Source organism: Euwallacea fornicatus, chromosome 33 (assembly GCF_040115645.1).
Source record: "Euwallacea fornicatus isolate EFF26 chromosome 33, ASM4011564v1, whole genome shotgun sequence".
Taxonomy (NCBI): domain Eukaryota; kingdom Metazoa; phylum Arthropoda; class Insecta; order Coleoptera; family Curculionidae; genus Euwallacea; species Euwallacea fornicatus.
The window spans coordinates 41,056-64,128 of NC_089573.1; the positions used below are offsets into that span (position 1 = coordinate 41,056).

Genomic DNA, 23,073 nt, shown 5'->3' on the forward strand with positions numbered 1-23,073 from the left:
AAAAAAAGAAAGTACCGTATATTAAAAACTATGAAATTTTAGTTATTACGACGATCTTCCGATTAATTTGAAGTACCAATTTCCACATTTTGCTTTTTTAATAAGCCACAACTGGTCCACTTCAATGGTCGGTTATGTTATGAAATGACATATCTTTCTCACTCAAGCAGCTAATACAAAGAATAGGGGTCGGATTATAAAGACCTTGCGTTAAGACCTGTTAACAAATAGAGTAAATGTTATTGTTACTGTCCATTATAATGATTTCAAGTACCTTACTAGCCGCGCGGTCGAACCCAAGTCGTATCAATGTGTTATTTTTTTAAAACGTTTGTAATCAAAATGCTGTCATATGCCCTCAACTGAAAATTTCTCTATTTCTATAAAACGCAAAGTTGAATTTTACACTTTTACAGAATATTCTGTAAGGACTTATATGGAACATAATTCCATGGGCTTATACAATATGACGTAAGTATCTACAATTGTTTTTTGTTGCATGAAAGCTCAAAAACTGGTGCCTGAATGTGTTTCTAAAAATAAAAAAATTGGTTATATAGTATTATCGCTTCTGAATTTTAAACATACCGAGACAAAGGTCAAAAGCAAATAGAAATAATAACACTATTTCTTCGTATAAATCCGCAACGAAATTAAGCTCCTTCCTATTATTATTAGTTAAGGTGTTAGGGAAATCCAATTGAAAAGTGTTCTAAGTTGCATTTAGTTCAAGATTCTTGACATATATCTGAAAATTTTCAAAACGACCGAAAATTTTGAATTAATGGCAGTCAAAAAAAAATATTTCAAACTAGTAAAAATTGGACAAACTAGGTTTTAATATCTTCTTTAATTTCTAGGATACTGAATAATATCGACACCTATATTTATATCATTTTCAAAGTATCTGAGTATTTAATTGTCTTAAATGCATTTTTAAAGCTCCTGTCTCACAAATGAGGTGCCCAGGGTCAAGATAGTGTAGCAAGCAAATCAATCGATCAATCGATATAAGGCAACAATAGCACTTACAAAATTTACATTGCGAAAGGGGAGATTGGTACTTTTTATAACTTTTCAAACTTTCAACTGTCGATATCTCGAGAAATTGTAGGCGAAATTGAGCAAAAATCTATTTGCAACGTATGAAATTGTACAGGCACTTTGCTAATTCTAGCCCAATTATCCCTATCAATTTTCGAGTTATTCGTTGGATCATGACGATAAATAGCCTAACACCACACGCCCTGTATATTTTTTGAATTCTGCTATTCTAAAGGCACAATTTATGAATGCATAGTCCTGTATGTACTTCTTTCAGTGTTTTAGTTATTTGACGATACATGAGTATATTTAAAGTTAGTCAAGACTCTAGTCATTCTGGAGCTGCGAATTTAAGAATTTTTCTTCGTTTTCAAATTATGTCATTTTCATGAAACAAATGTTAATTATAGGTGTGGGGAATGCTGACGCGGTATTGCGGGATACTGTATATATTTGAAATACGTTGTTTTAAAATATTCACTAATGTACAAGATGTATCATTTAACAAAATTATTTTATGGCAAATTTAAGTTTAAATATTAAAATAATTAATAATAAATTACGCGACTTTTGCATTAATCACTTTGATGTTTTTAAAAAAAGAGGCTAGGGGAAAAGAGGTTATAAATACATACTATAGAAAACACTTTATAAAAACGCTTTTTTTTATGTTTGAAACATTGTCAGATGATATCTCAAAACTTTATAGGCAAATTTATTGAGCATCTATCAATTTCATATTTTTACCAATTAAAAATGTTGATAAGAATGAAAGATGTTTTAATTTTAATTGTATTGTGACGTTGCATCACTAAAATATGGCGTTTTTTAAAAAGTTATGAGCCAACTTCGGGTGTCAATATCTTCTCAATTATTAACGGTAGAAAAAAATATATTTAACAAATCATCATATTTTAAGGTCTCCTACAGGCTCCTGCTTTGTGTTACGACTCACGCTGTATATCCGATTAATCGGCCCGAAAACCTTTATATACCTCCATAAATTGGGCTGGGTTACTTACATATCTCTTTCAGTTCCAGAAATCGCTTTGAAACTTATTTTCAAGATTTAGAAAATGTCTCTCAATAGAATTTCTAAAAACTGCATTTTCAACGTTGATACAGGTTTAAAATCGGTGAATTTAAGCTATAACTTTTTTTTTGTTTTGTTAAGCAATCCAAGTTAACGAGAACAAATTCAAGTTCCTAATCCTTCCAAATTAATGTAGAGTTATCATAATGGAACAATCTCAGATTGAGGTAACACTAATCTAATTGACTTCCGTTGAATTTCAATCAAACACATGTTATAATCGTTTACAAAATCGTCCGTTCGAGAATTGTTTTATGTGCTCTTTGAAACCAATTGAATGAGATTAATCCCGCTAGTTTTTTACAAAAATTAATAAACAAAATTTGTCAATTAATGGTTAACACTGACTTTTCCACAACTTGATTTGTCCTCCAAGTCGCGTTAATTAAACTCACTAAACGTTTTAATGGCACAATTTGTCACGTATTGCATCATTTTTTAGATCATCCTTTTTTTATACTAAACATAGAAAAATTACTATAGTATGTAGATAATTCTCTCATTAGGCGATAATACTAACTTGAGACTAATGGTCATTTACCGGGAGGTGAATAGCCCTGCATGATTAGAACGTCTTTATCAATGCGTAGAGACTTATCAGAAAGTGCTGTAGTTATTAATTTTAAATAATTCTCATACAGTTAATTTTTATTATGGTGCATCAATAATGTCCTGGTAGAATTGCGTTAGAACTTTGCGCAACGCTCCCTCGAGATCCTATTAACGTAAAATTAGGTACATCGTATTATTTGTTATGGATTTGGTCCCTAATAATTAACTTGCATTGTGCTTTTCAAATAAAAAATAATTTACGATTTACTTCAGCTTAATATTTATTTTTAACCACATTTCGCATGTTTTTCGAAGGATTCTCTCTTAAACCCATCCAGGATGATATATTATTTGATTACATCTTGAATTTATATGCTTGGTTTGTTTGACTAATTAAAAGTATTAATTACGCAAGAGACCTGTCACTTATTGCATTATGGAAAAAGATTATACAAAAACACTAGAGAATATCGAATTCAGTGTCGTATGTGAAATTTTAAGAAAACTGGTTAATTCGAATTAAATGTTTTTTGTGGAACCTCAATTGCTGAATCACAGTTGTTGGCTCACTATTTTCCCCAGAATAAACTGAATTCCGGACCTGTTGCGACATTAAACAAAATATTTATAATAATAAAAATCGAAAAATTGCTGGGCTCACATCTGTCATTCGCACACCTCCCAAGAGTGGTACGGTCAAAATTGCCATTAAGACATTAAGCTGAGATACTTGAGCTCATTTCAATTTAGCCTAATTGTTGTTAAATGATAATTAATTTAAAAGCAGCATTTTCAGAGCATACATGTGTGTTTACTTAGCGATCGCATCACATTGTTTGATCTGCTACTATATAAAGTTTTGCCATGATTTTGAAACTTCAGTCTTAACTGCGGAGGCCTTGCCCTGCAGTCGCATTTTGACATCGTGAGCTACTGAAAACTACCAGTAAGTACCCATTTCGAGTGTTTTTATTTAGTACTAATCCAAAACTGTTTGATTATGATGGTCTGGAAATTTTGTTTACTCCTTCCTGTGGTTAATTTAGACTAACATGTTTCGTTTCATTTTTTCTGTTAAGGTTTCCCTTCAGGATTAGGCGTAAAATACAACGCAACCTAAAGTCTAAAGTAATTTAAAATTAATTTGAAAAGTACACTTGTTTGTGGTTGGGCAGTTTAGTTTAAGTACACTTGTTTATGGTTCGGCAGTTTAGTTTTATTCCTTCCAACAAGATGTTATAACTAAATTATAGGTACTATAAGATGTAAGTCCCTCTATTTGATGATACACACACGATGATTACTACTTCCTGCGACATTTATTAGTCAAGTTTTTTGGGTGAATGTAATCTACTCTATTTTCTTGTAATAATGTTTCGAGCGGCGATGCTTTGCTTTCATTACAAATTTACTTCAGGAATAATGAGTTGAGGCTCAAAAATTATTAGGTCGGCTGCCAATAGGAAAATTCATGCAGATAATAGATGTTCCGTCGCCTCTGGGAAATCTTCAAAATTGACTTAAATACGTCCGAATCCAATGTCCTTTTGTGCTTTAAATTATCCCAACAAATTAATTTCAGCAATCCTATAGGTCTCATTAGAAACTGGAAATTCCGTCATAATTGCACCCTTTATATCGTTCAACTAAAAATCAATTTCTTTGTTATTTTGATTTTAAAGTAGGAATGTTTTCTTTAAAATATAAGCAGCACTTTTCACATCCTTAGTTACCTTTGCTTACAAAAACTTTTAAAATTCCAATTTTAATTTTTGTATATTTCTAATGGGAAAAAGAAGAGAAGTCAATGTTCATATCTCGAAAACGGCATTTGTTACGGGAGGGCGGATCAGCTTAATTTCCATTTTTTATCGAATCGACGTTATTATCTCGAAAAATGGTTAAATTAGGTTGGTTGATTTAGTAATATTAAAATATTTAATTTTCAGAAACATGTAAATTTTCAGTTATTTGCAACTTCTTGATATGAATTTTTCTAAAATTTTCGAAATTGTTGTTGATGTCTCGAACATGGTTTGAAATAGAGGCAGGTTAAGTTAATTCCGATCTCCCAAGCTAACTTTTTCGAAAATTGAATGAAGGATTTTAAGTCTCTTCGGTTTTACCACCTTCAGCTATGAGCACTATATGGACGAATTGGTTGCTCTGGTTTATCATTCCAACACAAGTAATCTACTAGACTTGTGACGTAGATAACTATTACCTTATTGTGTGAATTAAGGGGCCACAAAATGAGTAGCGTTCTCTTCGGAACTCATTGGAGTATTGCAAAAGGCAACACTAACAATTTTTCTTAATGTCGTGCCAATCTTTGTCCCAAGTGGACTTTTACGCCTGATTACTTTATGTTAGAATAAAACGGTACTGAAATTTTTCAAAGAGATGGTGGTAGCTTGAAGATTTTTTTTTTAATTGATTATCCGTATATCAAGAATTTGCGGACCAAACTTATCTTGAGAAGTACAGTAATCAATAAGAGTAACAGAGAAGCTATAGTACCATCTTTAGTTCCTGAGGTACAGAGTCTGTTCGATATTTATTTTTTGGCGAATTTGAAGGTGCCTGAAAATGTAGATTTTAAACAAGTTTTCCAGTCTCTTGGCCTTTATTTGAGGCGTACTGAGTTGATATCTCGATATTAATCGATAATATAAAATTACGTTAATTTTCTTTTTAATTTCCACATCCTTCATGTCATTTTTCAAACGTTATTCACCAATTCTGAGAATTTGTGAAAAAACTGGAGTTAAAAATAACGACCCTAAAACTATATTTCAGAGACTCTGGACCTTCAAAACAACTTCTTTGGGCCAATGTAGGTGCCAAAGCAATCGATTTAAATGAGAGGCATTGGTTCAAAAATGTTGAAATGTCTGCTTAATTTTTCCAAAATATATGTTGCAGATACTCCATATATTCATCGAAGCAAATTCCTGAAATGCGAAATCTTCAAAAGAATAGTTGTTTTTGTCATTTCCGAATCAATTTTCTAAACTTTATCGACAATACCTCGAGAATCCTTTGACAAGATTACAACAGGTTCCTCTTGAGCCTCAGATGAATTTATAATATTAAGACAGGGTTCTGCAATAATGCATTAGACTTTCTTAACTTCTTTACAAATAAAGATAACATTTTTTTTTCTGCAGGATTAAACCGCATATAAAAGCATATTTTTTCCAGAAGATATTTCCTAATGTACAGAATGACCTCAAAAAATGTGACCATTTACAATTTCGTTATTTTAAATAAGACTTCTCAGTTTTTTTATTATTTTCGGATTTCTCGTCAAATTTTAAGTTTAGTTTATGCATCTGTAAAATTTACTGTTTTCGAGTTATTCGGATTTTTTTTTAATTAGAAAGTTATAAAATTTAACCGAAATCGATATTGCGGGCTAACTGCTGTGAATTTCGAAATTAGTCTTTTGGGACTTAATAGGTTCAATACATTTTGAGGTGTTTTAATTTAAAAACTTCCACCTCAAATGCCGAAATAGGCGTCTGAAGTTGCATGACTTCACACCTTAATAATTCGTTTATTTCAAATGGAATACCATAATTTTCTCAACTTCATTTGATACAGAACTCAAAAATCCACCACTTTTGATAATATTACACTATTTGTAAATCCATCAATTTCTTAGTTTCTGGAAGTTGTCTCTTTTTGATTTCTAAATATTTTGATTGTCATGAAAAATTTCATTTTGACATTTTTCATTACTTCAAACATCTTCTTTTGTTGATGAAGTATGTTTATCATAATGTATAGTTTAGGGTTATCATGGATATAAAACAATGAATAGTTCCTGAGCTTTCAGATTTTCATTTGTATTTGCTTTCAAAAACTGCGGATATTCTTATTCAACATACTGAATTTTTCAAAGGATGAGTTGATTGATATGATTTTAGTTTTGAGAGAAAGTGTGAAAAATTATTTTCTGGCCAGTAGAACGTATGCTGTTCAGTTTCCTGAGATATATCATCCAGAATCCATCAGCTTTAGTAGATTATTTAAGCGATTTCTGCAAACCGGAAGTGTCAACTATAAAAAACAGGAAAGAAAAAAAATGTCAGAAATGATACGATATTACTATTAAAACACTTAGAAGCCAAAAAGGGGCATTTTTCAGGAACTTAGAAAAAGGGGATTAGGGATAGGGTAATGCTGACAAAAGTTGTAGATTTTTGACTTCTGAATATGATGCTGTCGAGAAAATTGGGACATTCCATTTGAAATAAACAAGTTATTGAGATTTTAAATCATGCAATTTTGGAAGCCCATTTCAGCGGTTACGGAAGACTTTTTAAAAATTACAACACGTCAAAACTTAGATTATTAGGTTCACTTGGAGACTTAAAAGATTGATTTCAAAATATACACAGGTTAGTGCATAATAACAATTTAGGTGGAACGTTACAGCTGTCATATTTTTCAAAATATCCTGAGTAACGCGGAAACAGTAAATTTTAAAAATAGGACACCTTACATCAACTGACCTTGAAATTTAACAAGAAATCCTAAAATAACAAAATTGGAGGGTTTAGTTTGAAATAACGAAGTTGAACATCGTCACACTTTTTGGAGTCACCCTGTACATTAGAAAATAATTTCTTGTAGATGTCTTTATGTGCTGTGTAATCTTGAAGAAGGAAAATATTGTTAACTTTATTGTCATAGAAATTAAGGAAGTCTGACGCACTATTACAAGACTCTATATATGTATTTACTATTAGTATAACTTGACAACATTTTTTTATTAATACTTAAAAAAAATGTTTGACAATGTTGGTCAGAACGTCGACATCCTGCACCTTCATAATGCAACCAACGTCCATTGACACGAGTCCAATATAGGATACTTTTTTCTGTGCTTCTTTCCAGATGCTCAGACCAGTTTATATCCATCACAGCTCTCAGTCCTCAACCTACTGCATTAACGTACTCAAAATTATTCAGTTATTTTAAGCAATTACACCAATCAACTCTTTTGCTATAAAGATTTATTTTTAAATGACTAAACTACCTCAAACGTTTTGGTTTTTTTCACAATAACTATTTCTGTTTGTTGAGTCATGTATACGTAATAATTATTGAGTAAGTAATATGAAGAAAAAGGTTAAATAAACCTAAGCATATTAACAATAAATTGATAATGAATTTGTCGTTTAACACTCTAGATTTTAATACCGAGGAGGGTATAAAAGTTTAATGTTGTGGGCCATTATTGCTCATTTATTAGAAAGTGGAGAAAACTAACGAAAAAGACCTCCATGTGGGAGAATTACGCAAATACCAAACGTTTCATTTTCCCCTGTACCTCTTAGCAAATGTGTGATTATTACGATAGTACCAGGTGCTTTTGTATTTATGTATGTCAAGTTTTCTTCTTTGCCTATGTCATTGGTGACAAATAATCCTCAGTACTAATTATTTAATTTAAATAATAATTTAGCCAAGCACTTTATGCTATCTTCAACCTTTTGATTTAATTTGTTGTATTTAATTTGCAATAAAAATTATACACTTCATTGTCTACCTGTTTTGTTATTTAAACTGAATAAACAGTAATTATGTTATGAAGACGTAAAATGACATGTCCCCGAGGCCTGATCTTAATAGCTCTAATTTAGCGCTGTTTACCGCCATATCCAGCTTTTTTTGAAACGAACGCTCCAGGCTAATTCAGGTTCGAGCCGGATTCAATAAATTTCTTTCGGGATGTCGTTCATCGCAATTTAAACATGAAGAATGAGCTCTAAAGGCAACAATCTTTTTATCATTGACCAATGAATTGTTGATGTTAAAAAAAAATTATGGCAAATAAGCTTGGACTTATCAGAATCGTGTTTGCGGACATGATTCAATTGTGTTGCCCTACTTCAAGTGCTTTACTAACTGAGATTGTAACAATACCCCAAGAAATCTTCATAGATTTTCAAATTAAGCGTCACAGTTGTAGGAGAATTGGAAGGTTGAAAGTTGATTCATGGACGATCTTATGACTAGTGAAGTAAAATTTTAAATCTCGAAATATCCCTTTTATTTTATTAAATGTATTTTATTAATAAAGTATCATTTTTGTCTTCTATATTAAGGTGTATAAACAGACTGTTATTTGCGTGTTTGCTTTGCTGCGTCATATCAATTATTGCCAAAACGTTCGCATGCATTGTAAAAAGTGGGCGAAAAGGCAAAACGGCAGTAAGCAAAAAGAAAGCAAACAAAAAAGAACTTAAACACACCAATGACTGTTGCTATCTCTTAATGATTTGTTGAGCAGTAATATGTGTTTATTATTAAACATCAATTACTCGGACAGTACAAATACCGTTATCAACGGATTTGAGATAATTAAGGGATCAATTTGACTACTTATATACCCCTTTAGATACCAGCAGTTCTCATCAAGACCCACTTTTCGTCTCTGACTTTTCTGAGTTACATTACTTTTCTCCCAGTAACATCGCTCTTGTGATAAAAATATTCCCACCAGTTTACTCACAAAAGTGCTGATATCGACTAATTCAGGTGTACCATCACCAGCAGCTCGAGTCTCGACCACTCCACCTCAAATCTCAACGCCATAGAAGATTTTACCGTCGATAGGTGCGACTCGAGCAGTACTACTAGCGCGCTTTTCCAAATCACTTCGCTCTTTTGTTATTGACTTCCGGATTTTTCAAATTTTTTTACTTTTGCCATTTTCGCGTTTGAAATGAAAATTGGTTCCAAAAGGATTGCTTCTGATACTCCATTTATCTGATATTTGTTTTTGGGAATCAATGTAAGTAGTGTGTGCTCTTTTGTATAGATTAAGTAATCTTTGGGTTTTGGGTTGAAAGGTCAGTTGCTGATTATGTCTATAAACGCTAGAAAACAATTTTAACAGAATTCTAATATATTCTTCAAACCATTAGTTCCATTATGTTTGGTGGACAATGATGGGATGTGTAATTAATTAGCTATTTTCAGTTTCTATTTTTAATGCCTTTTTTAATAAAAAATGTTAGTGAATAACATAAAAGAAATTTTCAATAGTTGTATTAAAGGATTTTTGATTGTTGAGTACCATGCTCATTACATCATTAATTTGCATATTTTCTTGAAGTCAGAAAAAATTATGTTTAGATAAAAACGCGAAGCTTATATAAATAATATAAACTAAGAAATTGTAATTTATTTCCAAGATATTTTAATCTCTAATTTTTTCTACCAAATAATTAATTTTTCCTTATATTTCATTTGGAAATGTTGGTAGAATAGCAGTAATGGAGGTTGTACAAAACGCCCACTTGCTAGATCTCGTAAACTGTGAAAGGTTTAAAGTAAATTTGAATATTAAAAAAGACATAATATTGTTCCCAAATATCGTTATTTTTTTAAAACATCGACGATGTTAAAATAATATGAAATATATTTTTTTTTATTAATAGATAGTTAAATGTTATATTGAAATCCATAAATAAAGGTAATTAAAATTCGAAGAAAGAATGGTGATACCATGAAATATTTCTAATTTAGATACTCCAAAAGAGACAAATTTTGATAACAGTACAAATACATAACCGCAAAATTTGCGAAATGCAATCAACATGTATAAACAAGCGTGGAAAAATGTAATCATTTTACTTTTGGAAAAACCATAAAGCAACACCAATGTCGATTTATATGTTTTTAATGTGGTATCATGAAAAATATGGATATTTAAGTTGTAGTTAAATAATAAATAAATAAAAGAAAAAATGATACTAAATTTTGAAATTTTCAAAATTTTCAAAATTACATTTTTTCAGTAAAACAAAATGTGAATGTCAAAAGAGAAAAAGATGAAATATTACAAAATATGATTTACGAGAAAGTCGAATTTTAAGGTCAGAAATTTCTAAATGCGTTTTTTTGGTATCAATAGCGCTGTACTGGTCTTTTTGTGTTTTGGTGTTGGCAGTTTCCATGCAGATTCAATAAATATAATAATTATTCTGTTTTTAAGTAATTATGAAAATTAAAAAAATTATTTGGACGTTACTAGTTTTATGTAAAATTTCGACAGATCTGCACAATGGGCACGACTCTGAAATTTCTGGACGCACTTCCACATATCCAAAACAAAAACACCAAAATATTGTTTTTTAAATTTCGAGAACCTGTATTTCCGAAATGACATGAAACAAAGCGGTTCTGGATATATATTTTCAGCAACTTTTTAAAAATTTTGACCATTAAATTTGCGCCCCCTTTAAAGTTTTGTCCTATGTTTATAAAACACATTATATAAATAAAACCATTACAAACAAAATATTTGTAGATATCAAAACTCATAATCAAATTTCTATAAGACTGAAACATATAAGTCAAGTGGTAAGTTTGTCGGTAAATTTGGTGTTACCATTTGTATGTAAATTGCGGTTTTTGATTCAATTTGTTTTGGTTGTAATGTGTTTGTTTATGTCATTTTTTAGTTTTTGAAAAAACTAATTCAATAAATTTCTGACTTAGTGCAATTTTTGGCACGAAATTGATGATCTCGCGCCAACGCCAGTACAAGACATAAAATATCGGTTAAAGTTAAATAACCCATTGAGTTACAAAAAATCATTGAAGTAGCCGTAAAATGCATGAGCTGCACAGCAAATTGCAAATTGCGTCATTTACACATGGACAGCCAAGAATTGAACAAAACAAAAAACCAAAACATTAAGGAACTCCTGAAAATTCACAATGTTTTGAAATTAAAAAAAAGTCCTAGGACGGTCCCAAAAAAACACAAAAAAACCTATAAACTAAGTACGCTACTTATATTCGTAAATGAAACTTCATAATTATCAGTTTTATAGGAAAAAAATCAAGGCCGTACCAAATAAGTTTGGGTTTAAAAAGTAAAAACTCTCAGGAAAACGTCTATCTTGAAAACTGAAACCACTAAATATGTTTTTACGTATGTAACAACGTCCTGGAGACGATCTTCTGGAAAAACAAAAAAATTCATCCTTTGGGTTTCGGAGCATATGGCAGTTCCTGGTGCCGAAAACCCAGATCAGCTCTCCAACTAAGGCCTTGGGACAATAACTAAGATCAATGATTAAACAGATAGACCAACTTAGCTGATGCAAATGCCGGGCAGGCGAGGATTCCCCTTAGACTCGAAAGGAGGAATAAGGAATGTGGCTGGCCAAAAAATTTTGTTACTAATTAACATCGTAAATTTCAATTTTCGAGTAATAAAAATGGTCAAAAATTTTCTTTATCACACGTTCCTGTAGAATTAGGACTCTGGATATTAATCAGTAACAGACTACTTTAACATAACTTAGGCAGGACATCTACCCATTCTTCATTTCGATCTATGTGTGATTTTTGTATCCATCAATTAGCGATAACTGATCACACGAGAAGTACCATCTGAGAGAATTTATAACCATTTTATCCATCTAACAATGTAAATGAATATTCTGGGTTACAATTCGACCTAGATCTGAACTATAAATATTTAATTTAATATGACAAAAATTGTCAGGACTGTAGGCAGAGTTGGAAGTTTGGACACCCCGTACATCGAGAGCTTTCAACTTTGATTTAAGAGTGATTTAGCCAAACTGAAAATATTAAAAAAAAAAATAACTTTTGGATAAGGTTTTGTCCATTATATGATGACCACCCTGTATCGATAAGGTCCATTATGTTGCCCAAAAATTGACGTAAAAAGGTAGTTTTAGTAAGGTTTAAAAGCAAAAATACCGCGAAGTTCTAAAGCAACGGATCCAATGAATCAACATAGAAGAACTTTTATGTTTCTACTTTATCTTTATTAAAATATTCTTGCGTTTTCTAGTACGCAGCAAATTCGTTGTTGTACTGCGTGTTTACTTTCGAAGCGGTATATATTAAAGAATGTACTAGAACTTACTGATTCAAATAAAAATTGTAACTTGTTTCCCGCAATGGAGACGACTAGTCACCCCGTCACTACTGCGTTTCCGCATACAAACAAACGAGAAGCAAACAAGAAATATTTCGAATTTCAGTTAAACTTTAAGTTAACTCTAACAGTTAAATTTAATTTTAAGTTAACTTTAATAGCTAAATTTAACAGAGGCATAAAGTTACTTTGTTTTGCATCCGGTTTACTCGTTTGGATTCAGCTTTCGCTTCATTCAATACTCACTCAAATTTGCAAAAATTGCAAAAACACCACAGGAACTTTGAATAATGTGGGAGTGATATTTGCCTTCTTATCAACTTCAGATAGAAAAGTAAAATTCGATCTGCAAATAAACAATCTAAAGATTTGCTCGAAGTTAAAATCTTTCTAAAGTGCTTTATCTGAGATTTGTGCCAGGAATTTTGCTAGTGGTAGGTAATCATTTTTTAGGGTCTCTTTACGGCAGGAAATACCACCGAAGCAAATTATTGTGAGAAAACACTAGTCGAAAGTCGCCAACTCGAAATATTTTTTATTGTAAGATAATCATGATAAATAAAGAAGTTCAGGTAATAGTGTTATAAATAAATTCAGTAGCTTGGATTGCGAGATTCCCCAAAAACACGATGCAACAGGCGTTCGATAATGTAAACCAATTCTAACCAAATATGGTTTACGGTATCGAAATGTTTACTTTAGCGAACGTGATTCAAATAATCACTGATTTATTGAACAAGTATTTAATACGCATATAGTGACCGATAGAAGATATGCGTTATATGAGATTTTATTTCATTTCGAATTATTTGATTATTTTATATTCGATAAAAGTTTGGGCATTTCTTCAAACTCAAAACGCAATTTACAGTATTAGTATATATGATTCATATGGGGGATATTCGAAAATTATAAATATGGCTCATGAGTAAAGTACCCTTATTTTTAAGTTTAAAGCAAATATGCAGCACTGTAGTTTCAAGGTTCTATTCCATAAAACACTTTCTATATTATTTCTGATATCCCATTTTTTTGCAATCATAAAAAATTAAGGTATTTTACTCATAAATCATTTTCATAATTTTTGAATCTCCACCATATGAATCGAGATGTATACATTCATTGGGTTTTGAGTTTGCAGGAATGCACAAGTTTTTACCAACAATATTTTCTAATTAATTCAAATTAAAAAAATCTCATATTGTGCGTTCTTTTTGCCGGTCACTGTATATAACAAAACAGATAATTATTTTTTAAATAAAAAAAATATAATCGGTAATTTCATTCTACGTAAATTAGCGCCTAGCGTTGCCTTCCAATGTCTGCACACGTAATTTACTAATAATTAAAATATCAGTGTATGATTCTTTTCATTCAGCTCAATTGAATATTATATGTTAAGTATATGATTAAAAACTTGCATAGCTTGCGCGTCAGTCACTACACCTCTATCTTCAATGAGAACGTCTTCATCGTCCTCACTGTCCATATCTTTCTCGTTATTAAAGTCATTTGTTTGCCTGTCTTCGTTCCATAAGTTAATATCAGCTGGAGTGCAACAACAATGTTGGGGTTCATTATTTTGAATAATTCAAGAACATCCAATCACTCACTGACAAAAACATCAGCATTGGATTACAATTTTTTCCTAATTGCGTTTCAGGGAATATCATCTTCATCGTGCTTATTGGTACAAAAGGGCTTGTAGCGACATTTTTAAATAGTTTGCTGATTAATTGCATTCTAAACCATATGCAAATTTAAAAGAGATCCTCATCATAATGTTACCTGTTTGAAAACCTCAGATATATTTTTAGGATTCTTTAGTAAAGTAAAAATTTTCGATAGTATAGTTTTGTGATCCTTATTACATTCCAAACCATGGGCGGAATTAATAGAATTACGTTGAGCGGTATATACACAAGAAAAATTGACCTATCAGGTGTTACTCTGGAGGCTCTCTTGGTACATTATCTAATAGTAACGTCATTTTTATTAGAAGCTTCTGTTTTTTTAGGAATTTATTTACTTGAAAATTAAATGGTCCTCAAATTATGAATATGTAGAATATTTGTGATTTCAAATTCATTCTTATACCTCAGTGATAAAGCGCTTGGGGAACCATTTCAGGAATATATTACTAGTTATCCAAGCGATTTTTGATCAATTATAATGAACAGGAATATTAAAATGTTTAAATAAGCGCAAATTTTTTGCTTTTCCTATTATTATTAATTTTATTTTGTGGGGCTCCAAGACCCGTTTACATTATTGAGAATACACATTGTTTACATTATCGCGCGTTTCACTAGATCTTATAGTAGGAAGTTTGTGTTTACATTAACGCAATATTTCCATTTTCGCGCGTTTACGTTATTGAGCGTCTGCTGTAATCCTTTCTTCATCATTTGCTTTCAAAGTTGGTTCCCTTTGCGTTCACCTATTTCTGAAGGTAAACCGAGACGAATCTTCTATAAGGAATATGGCATGCTTATGACTAACTGCATACTTAAGTGTTCTTACCTGCCTATTATTTTCAGTTTGCGGCGTACGCCATTGGCTTTCTATGATGCAGCAGTCAGAAATGGTATATAAACAAAGTCTTAAATCCATCCTCGATCTTCCTACTCGCGCCGCTTCTGTCGGATATTTGCTGTAAACAGATTTTAACCAGAAAAACTTTTACAATGACTCTTCATAAAACAAATTGTTTCAATTACAAATTAATTAAGCCGATTGCTATTTAGTTCAATTGACATAATAAATTGGTGAGTAAACTAAATCGCAGAAGCATGGCTTCTTTACTAAAGGAGACAAATGATAATGGAAGGATACATTCATTGTCGTAGGCCGCAGTTATTTACAGAAATTAAAATGGAGATATTAGTGAATTGCCAATAGAGTATCGTGATGTGCCTGCAAGAGTGTTCAAATGAATGGGTAATAGGCTTTCTAGAGAACCATTACCGCCTAAAATAGAGTTGAAAACATTTAAATAGGAAGAATAATACGAACTATCGCCCATGAGAAATATTAACGATAATGATAATTATATGTATACGATAATTTTTGTTGAGGTTTATAATTATGCTGGCAGAGTTTTTCATGTTGACAAACTTTGCCATGATGAGGTTTTATTTATACCGTCAGATGATTAGATATTTCCGTATGCCAAATTAACCGGAAGACTTTTAGCTCCCTTTGATTGCATTCTAATTATTTCATTTTTAGTTATTTAATTAAAAAAGTTGATGCCGAACGCATCAAGAGGATCATAAAGAGTATCATCGCTGTACGACCGCTTTGCATTTTTTCTCATCAATTAAACCTAATAGCATAAACAAGTACAAACCGATTAAAAGAATTACTCGTGCGAGCTAGAAAATTAGAATTATTTTGTTTACATTTCTTATTGAGATATCTTTACCAAATCGGAAGTAGATAGAATGTTAGTTCAATGAAAGTTGTGAATCACTCTTTAGCACCAAATTGGGAAGTACAGGATCCTAAAGGGGACCTCCAGATTTTCCTAACTTCTCCTGTAGAACTTCATTATCATACTCTTATTATACACTATGTATGAAAAGTCCACCAACCCAGAAGTATCACGAAAAATATACCATTTATTAAAAAATACCTTATATAAAAATTGAAAGAATTAAAAGATTCTACCATTCTACGGTATTCAGAATTATTCAAGGTGTGTCACCAAGTAGCAGTGAATTGAAGTTATGTTTTTTTCTTATGGAATAGCAATCTTTTTATGACATTTTTTAATTCATCCTCACATTCTGAACATGTTTCATGCAACTTGTCGTATGGCTAAATCTAGTGGTCCAGCAGCGATTACAGGTATGAAGAAAACCAAATAAATTTATTTTCATTGAATGAAGTGCTCAAAATATGCACATGCGACGAATCAGATGATATAAAAAGCTAGAGAGAGTATGAGAGAAAAATCAATTTCGACATTTATTCCCAAAATTGTGCAATGCGTAAAATTATTTCAGCCTAACTGGTTGGCGATTCTTGATACTACTTCTATGTGGAACCCCTAGGAAGGAAGATAGCGTTCCACCGATTCTAAATAAAGTGTATGCTTAAACTTCTCTCTCCCATGAAATTATGAAAAGCCTTAATTTATATCTCTACTGCTATTAATCATAAGTGTGCTCCATTAGGTTATTCCCCTAGGAGCCTCTCGCTACTCGCAAAATCGATACCTCGAGACAGTCTGAGTTGGTACTGCTGCATTGAAAATGGTTAAAATTCTGATGCTCACATATCAAAAATCATCGTTATTTTTTTCAGAGTTTCCGTTAGAACTACCGACCGCAACCCCCACTGAGTGCCGCCCCCACCGCCCCCTCCCCCAAACCGGAAATCGTCCTTTACTGCTGCGCAGAATCAAACTTCATTCCTCGGCTACATAGAATGGTAGAAGGTGAACCACCTCTAAAACACAAAGAGAATTGTGATGTAAATGATAAGCGCGCCTTGAACGGCTGTGGATCAAACGATCTTGCGCTATCAAATACTCAAGCAATCGTTAAGACAGAAGCATCAAAGGTAAAAGACGCGTTCAAATGTAGTCATAATGGACAGTTTTGTCACAGCGGGGTGAAAACCGAATCCGTATTGTCAGAAAGGAGTGCAAAGTATCCCGACCGGCACGTTAATCAAGTTTTTTACTGTTTGTGACAATCCGGAATCAGTTTTCTTTGTTGGAACAGACCTCATGACTTCAGCCCAATGTCACAACTTCATTAGTAAACGAAAAGTCATCGAGAATATTTAATTGAAGTAAATAAGATTCTCAGCTTAATAGCTATAATATCATCACATAATATGAGATAATGTCTTATTTAATTACTAATCCCGGAACCGTTTGGATCAATTTTAGATGCTGAATTTTAAAATCTCTTTATTTTCGTAATAGTGTTATTATTTAATCTAATATTTACCTCATTAAAAACACGGGAAATCGATTTAATACATATTTATGTCCACTCGAGATTTATGCAGTTTTAAGTCCACATGTTTAATTGACATTGCTGCTAGATAATGAAATGAGTAAATTGCAGAAGTAACCACTAAAATTTGCGTTATATGAATAATTATTTAACGATAATAACGAAGGGAATTTTTTGCAGGGTTTTGCCGATGTAGAGAAAGCTTGCAGCGACAAAGCTGATTTTGAAAGGGCCATCGAACTTACACAATATGGCAAGTTCCATTACCTCCTCCTAGCAATATGCGGCTTCGTCAGTACCTCGGAGGAGATGGACGTCATATCGATGTCGTTCATCCTCCCTGCCGCGCAATGCGATCTGAATCTGAATACCCAGACCAAAGGATGGCTCAATTCCATCATCTTCATAGGTAAGTTCTTAAAAGTTAAAAAAAACTATTAAGTAGCATGAAACTTCATTAACGAAGATGGTGTCCAAAATTCGGAGAAGTCATTTCTGACAGTTCTACTCTCTAATATAGGATTCCTTTAGCAATATTTTCGTTAGTGTTAATTAGCCACGTTTAATAGGTGTTTATACTGTTTACGATTGTAATTTTTCGCATTTATCAAGAAGTAGGTACAATGAATTCGGAATTAGTAATCAAATAACAAAATGAAAATGTGCAAGCTAATCTACCCTATAGACATTCCACTGGTTGCTATATATTATTATAGAGAATCTAATTGAGCATAAATTGTCACAAAATAATCGATAACTCAAGAAGTTTAGAAAATAATATGATTTTGTTTTCAAAGGTAACTCAGACCCAGCATAGAATAAATCTATATGAAAACGTAGACATAAGTTAGTTAACTAAATTTAAATAATCAAATTTTAAGTTATATATGAGTTCTACTCGACTTTCAAAACTGGTAACGTTGTCATAGACAAAAGGGAGAAAAGGTAGAAACGAATTATTATAAAGAAAGTTAAAAATGAAAATTTGAAATTTGCAAGTAAGTCTGCTTATGATCATTCCTTTGATAATACAGTGTTATTTAAGTATATGTCCAAACTTCAAGAGGTGATTGTGTGATTCTAAGATGAAAAGTTTAAATAAATATAGATTCGGTAATGCTTAGTTTTCAAAATACAGGGTGTCAAACCTTTTTTATATATTTTTTTTTTGTAAAACTCGTGATAATCCTTTAGTCGATTTTTTTTCTTCATTTTTTTTTATAGCAAGTTGAATTTTTAGTAGTTTCATGTAAAAAGAACATGAAAATCTTTAAAAAGTCAGTTACGCACAAATAACAATAGTAACCATAAATACCACTCAAATTTTAACAAAATCGACACAGGACCATTAAGATTTTTACGAAAAAACGAAAACAAAATTTGAAACTGTATTATGAAAACAGAGGCATTGCCAAATCTATGATTATACAAACTTTTCGCCTTAGAATCACTTAAAGAACCACCTCCTGAAGTTTGGCTATGCATTTAAATAACATCGTACTGTAAAATCGTACTAAAAAGAATTTGGAAAGGAGACAAACAGAACCAGAATTCTTTGAGGGTTAATGCTCGTATTGACTATTTTCCATTATAAGAAACCAATTTGTAATAACTTATCAGGCGCTATATTACAACTAGAGAACGAAACAGCATAAATTGCCACAAATAAAGCATATATATACTTGACGAAATAAAGATTTTTTAAAACTTTTTTGTATCAAATACACATACAAAAGACATTTAATCCCCAACCTATTGTACAAATGAACACATGGTGTTCTAAAATGATGATGGATGCATTGAAATTTTGAAAAATGAGTTACGACGTGTATTAAAATATTAACCCGTTTTGGTCCTTTTTATTTCCAATGTAATTTTAAACTGCAAGTTTTTTTCTAATATTTGATATCACTTAATTTGTTTCAAGGTTTTGAGGGGTGTTCTATAAGTATTACAAATGTTTATTTAAGGTGGTCTCCTCATAAATTTTTTCATAGATTTTAAAAATAATTGTTTTCAATAAAATTTATTATTTAATGCTGACAATTTCATTCTTCCAGATCCCTCGTCAGTGCGTCTTTCTATCACTTCTTTGTTGGTTTTTCAAGTTTGACGATGAAACTTTAATCAAAAGTATTCATGCGTATCTTGAATAGGCAACTAAAATTACACTCAATTATGTTTTTAGTGAGAATAAAAAAAGTAGGTTTTGAGGTATTAAAGCACATTTTGAACAAACTCACCAGCTGTTGAACATTCATCAGATTTTTTATAATAAAATCAAATGGATTAATAAACGCACTTCGTTTCCGGTTCCCCGTCTGCTGCGAAGTTTGTGAATTTTGAGATCCATCCTCGTATATTTTGTACCTTAAAGACTTAGGCGTATTTTAGATAAACAACCAGACATATGCGATGGTTTTGATTCCAATTGAAACTAAAGAGTTTTTAAACTTGTGATAAAACCTGAAAAGCCTCTAGTAAGGAATGAAATGTGAAAGGGATTTCTCGAATAAATTTATCAACTGTTAACTATTCATCAGATGTTTTATGATAAATAGCAAATTACTTAATCAACGCACTACGTTTACGGTTCGTTGCCTATGAGAGGTTTTTTTTATGATGATGGACTCTTTTTATTGATTTAAGTAACAAAATCTAATAATGCGACAAAATATTATACAGAATATTGATAGTTTCATATGGCCACCTTCAGAGTTTAATTATATATTAAAAAAAAACATCTGGACAAAAACCCTCAATAAAGCCCTGAAAAGAGAGTGGCAAAGGTGAGCTGCAACAAAAAACAAAGTTTGCATTGAAATTATTCTGTATGAATTGAAATGGAACAGTACGTCATCACATTATGAGAAAATCCTGTAATAAGTCATTCGTTTTTCACTCTCTTTGTTTTATTATTTAATTACGATTATCGCACTTACATACATATGCCCGAATTAATAAATTTTAAAGACTTTTTTTAACTTATTTTTTTATTAACGATCCACGTTATTTATTTCAAGGAATGATGACAGGGGCTTACACCTGGGGCTCAGTGGCAGATTCCATTGGGCGTAAGAAGGTGCTAATCGCAAGCAGCTTCATGAATGCTATATGTATCGTGGCTTCCAGTTTTAGCCAGTCTTATGAGTGGTTCATGCTTTTCAGATTTTTAAATGGGGCGGCGTAAGTACTTATTAAAATCTTAACTTACCATTCATGATATTTGTCCGTGTAAATTAGCTAACTTCTATATCCCGTTCTTGACTTATTAATTTGCACGTTCGATTAGCACTCCAAGGAAAAAACATTAACGAATCTTTTAACCTGGTCGTTTAACGCAAACAGCGTGCGTTAGTAATATTGAAAGTTTTTTTTGAAAAGTGGGTTATTTCACAATTCGTGCATATTTCCAACTTGCAATATAACAGAATTTTTTAAATCTAATTGCAGACTAGGGGGAAGCGGTCCAGTGATCTGGCCGTACTTCGCAGAGTTTCAACCAAAATCCAAGAGGGGTTCCATGTTAAGTTTCATGGCAGCATTTTGGACCCTTGGAAATCTTTTTGTTGCTGGATTGGCTTGGTTAATAATTCCATCACAGGTCAAAATAGACAATCCATACATCATTTTCAATTCGTGGAGGATTTTCCTCACTGTTATGGCCTTACCGTCATTCATCGTGGCCATCTTGTTGTGCTTCTTGCCGGAAAGCCCTAAGTTCCTCCTGACAAGGGGCAAAAGTGAAGAGGCAATTGCCATCTTCAAACATATTTATCACATCAACACCGGCAACGATGCTGAAGAATATCCAGTTAAGCATCTAATATTAGAAGAAGAATACCAGAGAGCTTTAGATGAAGAGTTGAATCAAGAAAAGAAAGGAAAATGCAGCGGAATGATATCTAACATCTTGGACAACAGCAAACAACTTTTCGTCTCACCCATCCTGAAGTTCACCCTCATCTCCATCACTATCAATTTCACCTTTCACATCGGGTAAAAAGATTCTTATTCTGCACTTTAACAATAAAATTCCAGCAATATTTCGATGTAGGTACTACGGTCTTATGATGTGGTTTCCGGAAATGTTCAATCGTTTCGACGAATACAACAGATTAAGACCGAACGAAACAGCCAATGTTTGCCAAGTCACCGATTTCATTATTAACATGGGAAGTCATCAAGAGGGTGCAGAATGTAATGACCAGATCAGCCAGTCTGTTTTCATGGAATCTTTGATCACCGTAGCTGCAGCTTTGCCTAGTAATATCATCGCTGTGTTAGGGATGGACAGACTTGGTAGAAAGTTTTTCCTAGGTGTGCATCTAAAAAAGTGTTTCGTGTTGTATGAGATCTGATGATTTTCGGTTTTAGTTTTCAGTACTTTATCATCAGGAACGTGCGCAGCGTCCCTATACTTTGTGTACAATAAGACTCAAAACCTCATAGTTTCAGCTACGTTTAGCAGTGTGATCTCCTGTGGAAATGCTGCCTTAGATTGCCTTATTACCGAAATTTTCCCTACTAATTTACGGTAAGCTGTCTCATTTCTTTTCAGTAATAAATGTTTAAATGCGTTTTGATTATAGAATTTATTCATACCAATGTGTATTTAAGTTTTAATTAGTTTAAATGTAGACACCTGCAACCTTGAAGAAATGTAATAGTTTTCCAATATATATAATATGTTTAATTGGTTATAAATAGTCCAATTTTTATGATAGATTACGAACCAATCTCATCACTCAAAAATCTGAAATTTTACTGGTAATACCTATTAAAAGTTCTCCTTATTTTTAGGGCTACCGGCATTGCAATATCCATGGTGGCAGCTCGTTTGGGAGGAATAATAGGCAACATCGTTATAGCTACATTGCTGGACTTGTACTGTCCGGCTCCCACGTTCATCGTAGCTGGATTGCTGATTTGCGGTGGTCTGCTGTGCCTATTCCTACCGAATACAACCCGCGAGCCTCTTCATTAAAAACTTATATACTATTCAATGATGTTCCGAAACCCAATTGTTACCTACAGTTGGTTGTTAGCTTAGTTTCACATTTATTTGTACCATCTTGTAGATACAAATTTGTACTCATTATTGCAGTATTTTTATCATTAGACTTATATGCTAGTTTATTCCTTTTAACTTAAATTCTTGTAAGTTTGTTTATCGCCTGTTTTCTCTGGGCATAAGTTTATGGTTTCTATTGTAAATTAAAGAAAAAGTATTATAATTTTCTTTTGCCTTTGATTTTTTACACAATATCCCAGTTACCAAATCCAACATTGCATTCTAAATGCAAGAGAGTCTCTTTGTAATTAATTGCCAGATGATCCAACTTAAGCAACACACCCTTGCAGACAAGCGTTAGGTAATTTCTGCTAAATAATGCATTGGCTGCCATTTAAAGAGAAATTGATAAATGATGATTCTTACGACAACAAAGTGTGCAGACAAAAAGTATGAC

The 23,073-nt window shown here is 32.2% G+C and overlaps 1 protein-coding gene across 3 annotated transcripts; it reads left to right on the forward strand.

The window, feature by feature from the left end:
• Positions 1-302: 302 nt before the first annotated feature.
• Positions 303-22,843, forward strand: LOC136348582 (synaptic vesicle glycoprotein 2B-like). 3 transcript variants are annotated; one of them, XM_066299515.1, is made up of 8 exons: positions 303-471; positions 16,941-17,198; positions 17,783-18,011; positions 20,626-20,788; positions 21,056-21,601; positions 21,660-21,922; positions 21,980-22,139; positions 22,406-22,843. In XM_066299515.1, the coding sequence occupies exons 2-8, from the start codon at positions 17,064-17,066 to the stop codon at positions 22,587-22,589; spliced, it is 1,680 nt and encodes a 559-aa protein (XP_066155612.1). In that variant the 5' UTR covers positions 303-471; positions 16,941-17,063; the 3' UTR covers positions 22,590-22,843. The 3 variants fall into 3 exon arrangements, with proteins under 3 accessions (XP_066155612.1, XP_066155610.1, XP_066155611.1); XM_066299513.1 differs by lacking the exon at positions 303-471 and adding an exon at positions 3,478-3,635; XM_066299514.1 differs by lacking the exon at positions 303-471 and adding an exon at positions 9,330-9,497.
• The last annotated feature ends 230 nt before the right edge of the window (positions 22,844-23,073 follow it).

Excerpts from the sequence above, each read along its gene's own strand:
- LOC136348582 (XM_066299515.1), top strand. The coding sequence starts at position 17,064 with ATGGTAGAAGGTGAACCACCTCTAAAACACAAAGAGAATTGTGATGTA. Across the intron at positions 18,012-20,625 it reads CAATTCCATCATCTTCATAG|GAATGATGACAGGGGCTTAC; the intron begins GTAAGTTCTTAA and ends ATTTATTTCAAG. Across the intron at positions 21,923-21,979 it reads TGGTAGAAAGTTTTTCCTAG|TTTTCAGTACTTTATCATCA; the intron begins GTGTGCATCTAA and ends TTTCGGTTTTAG.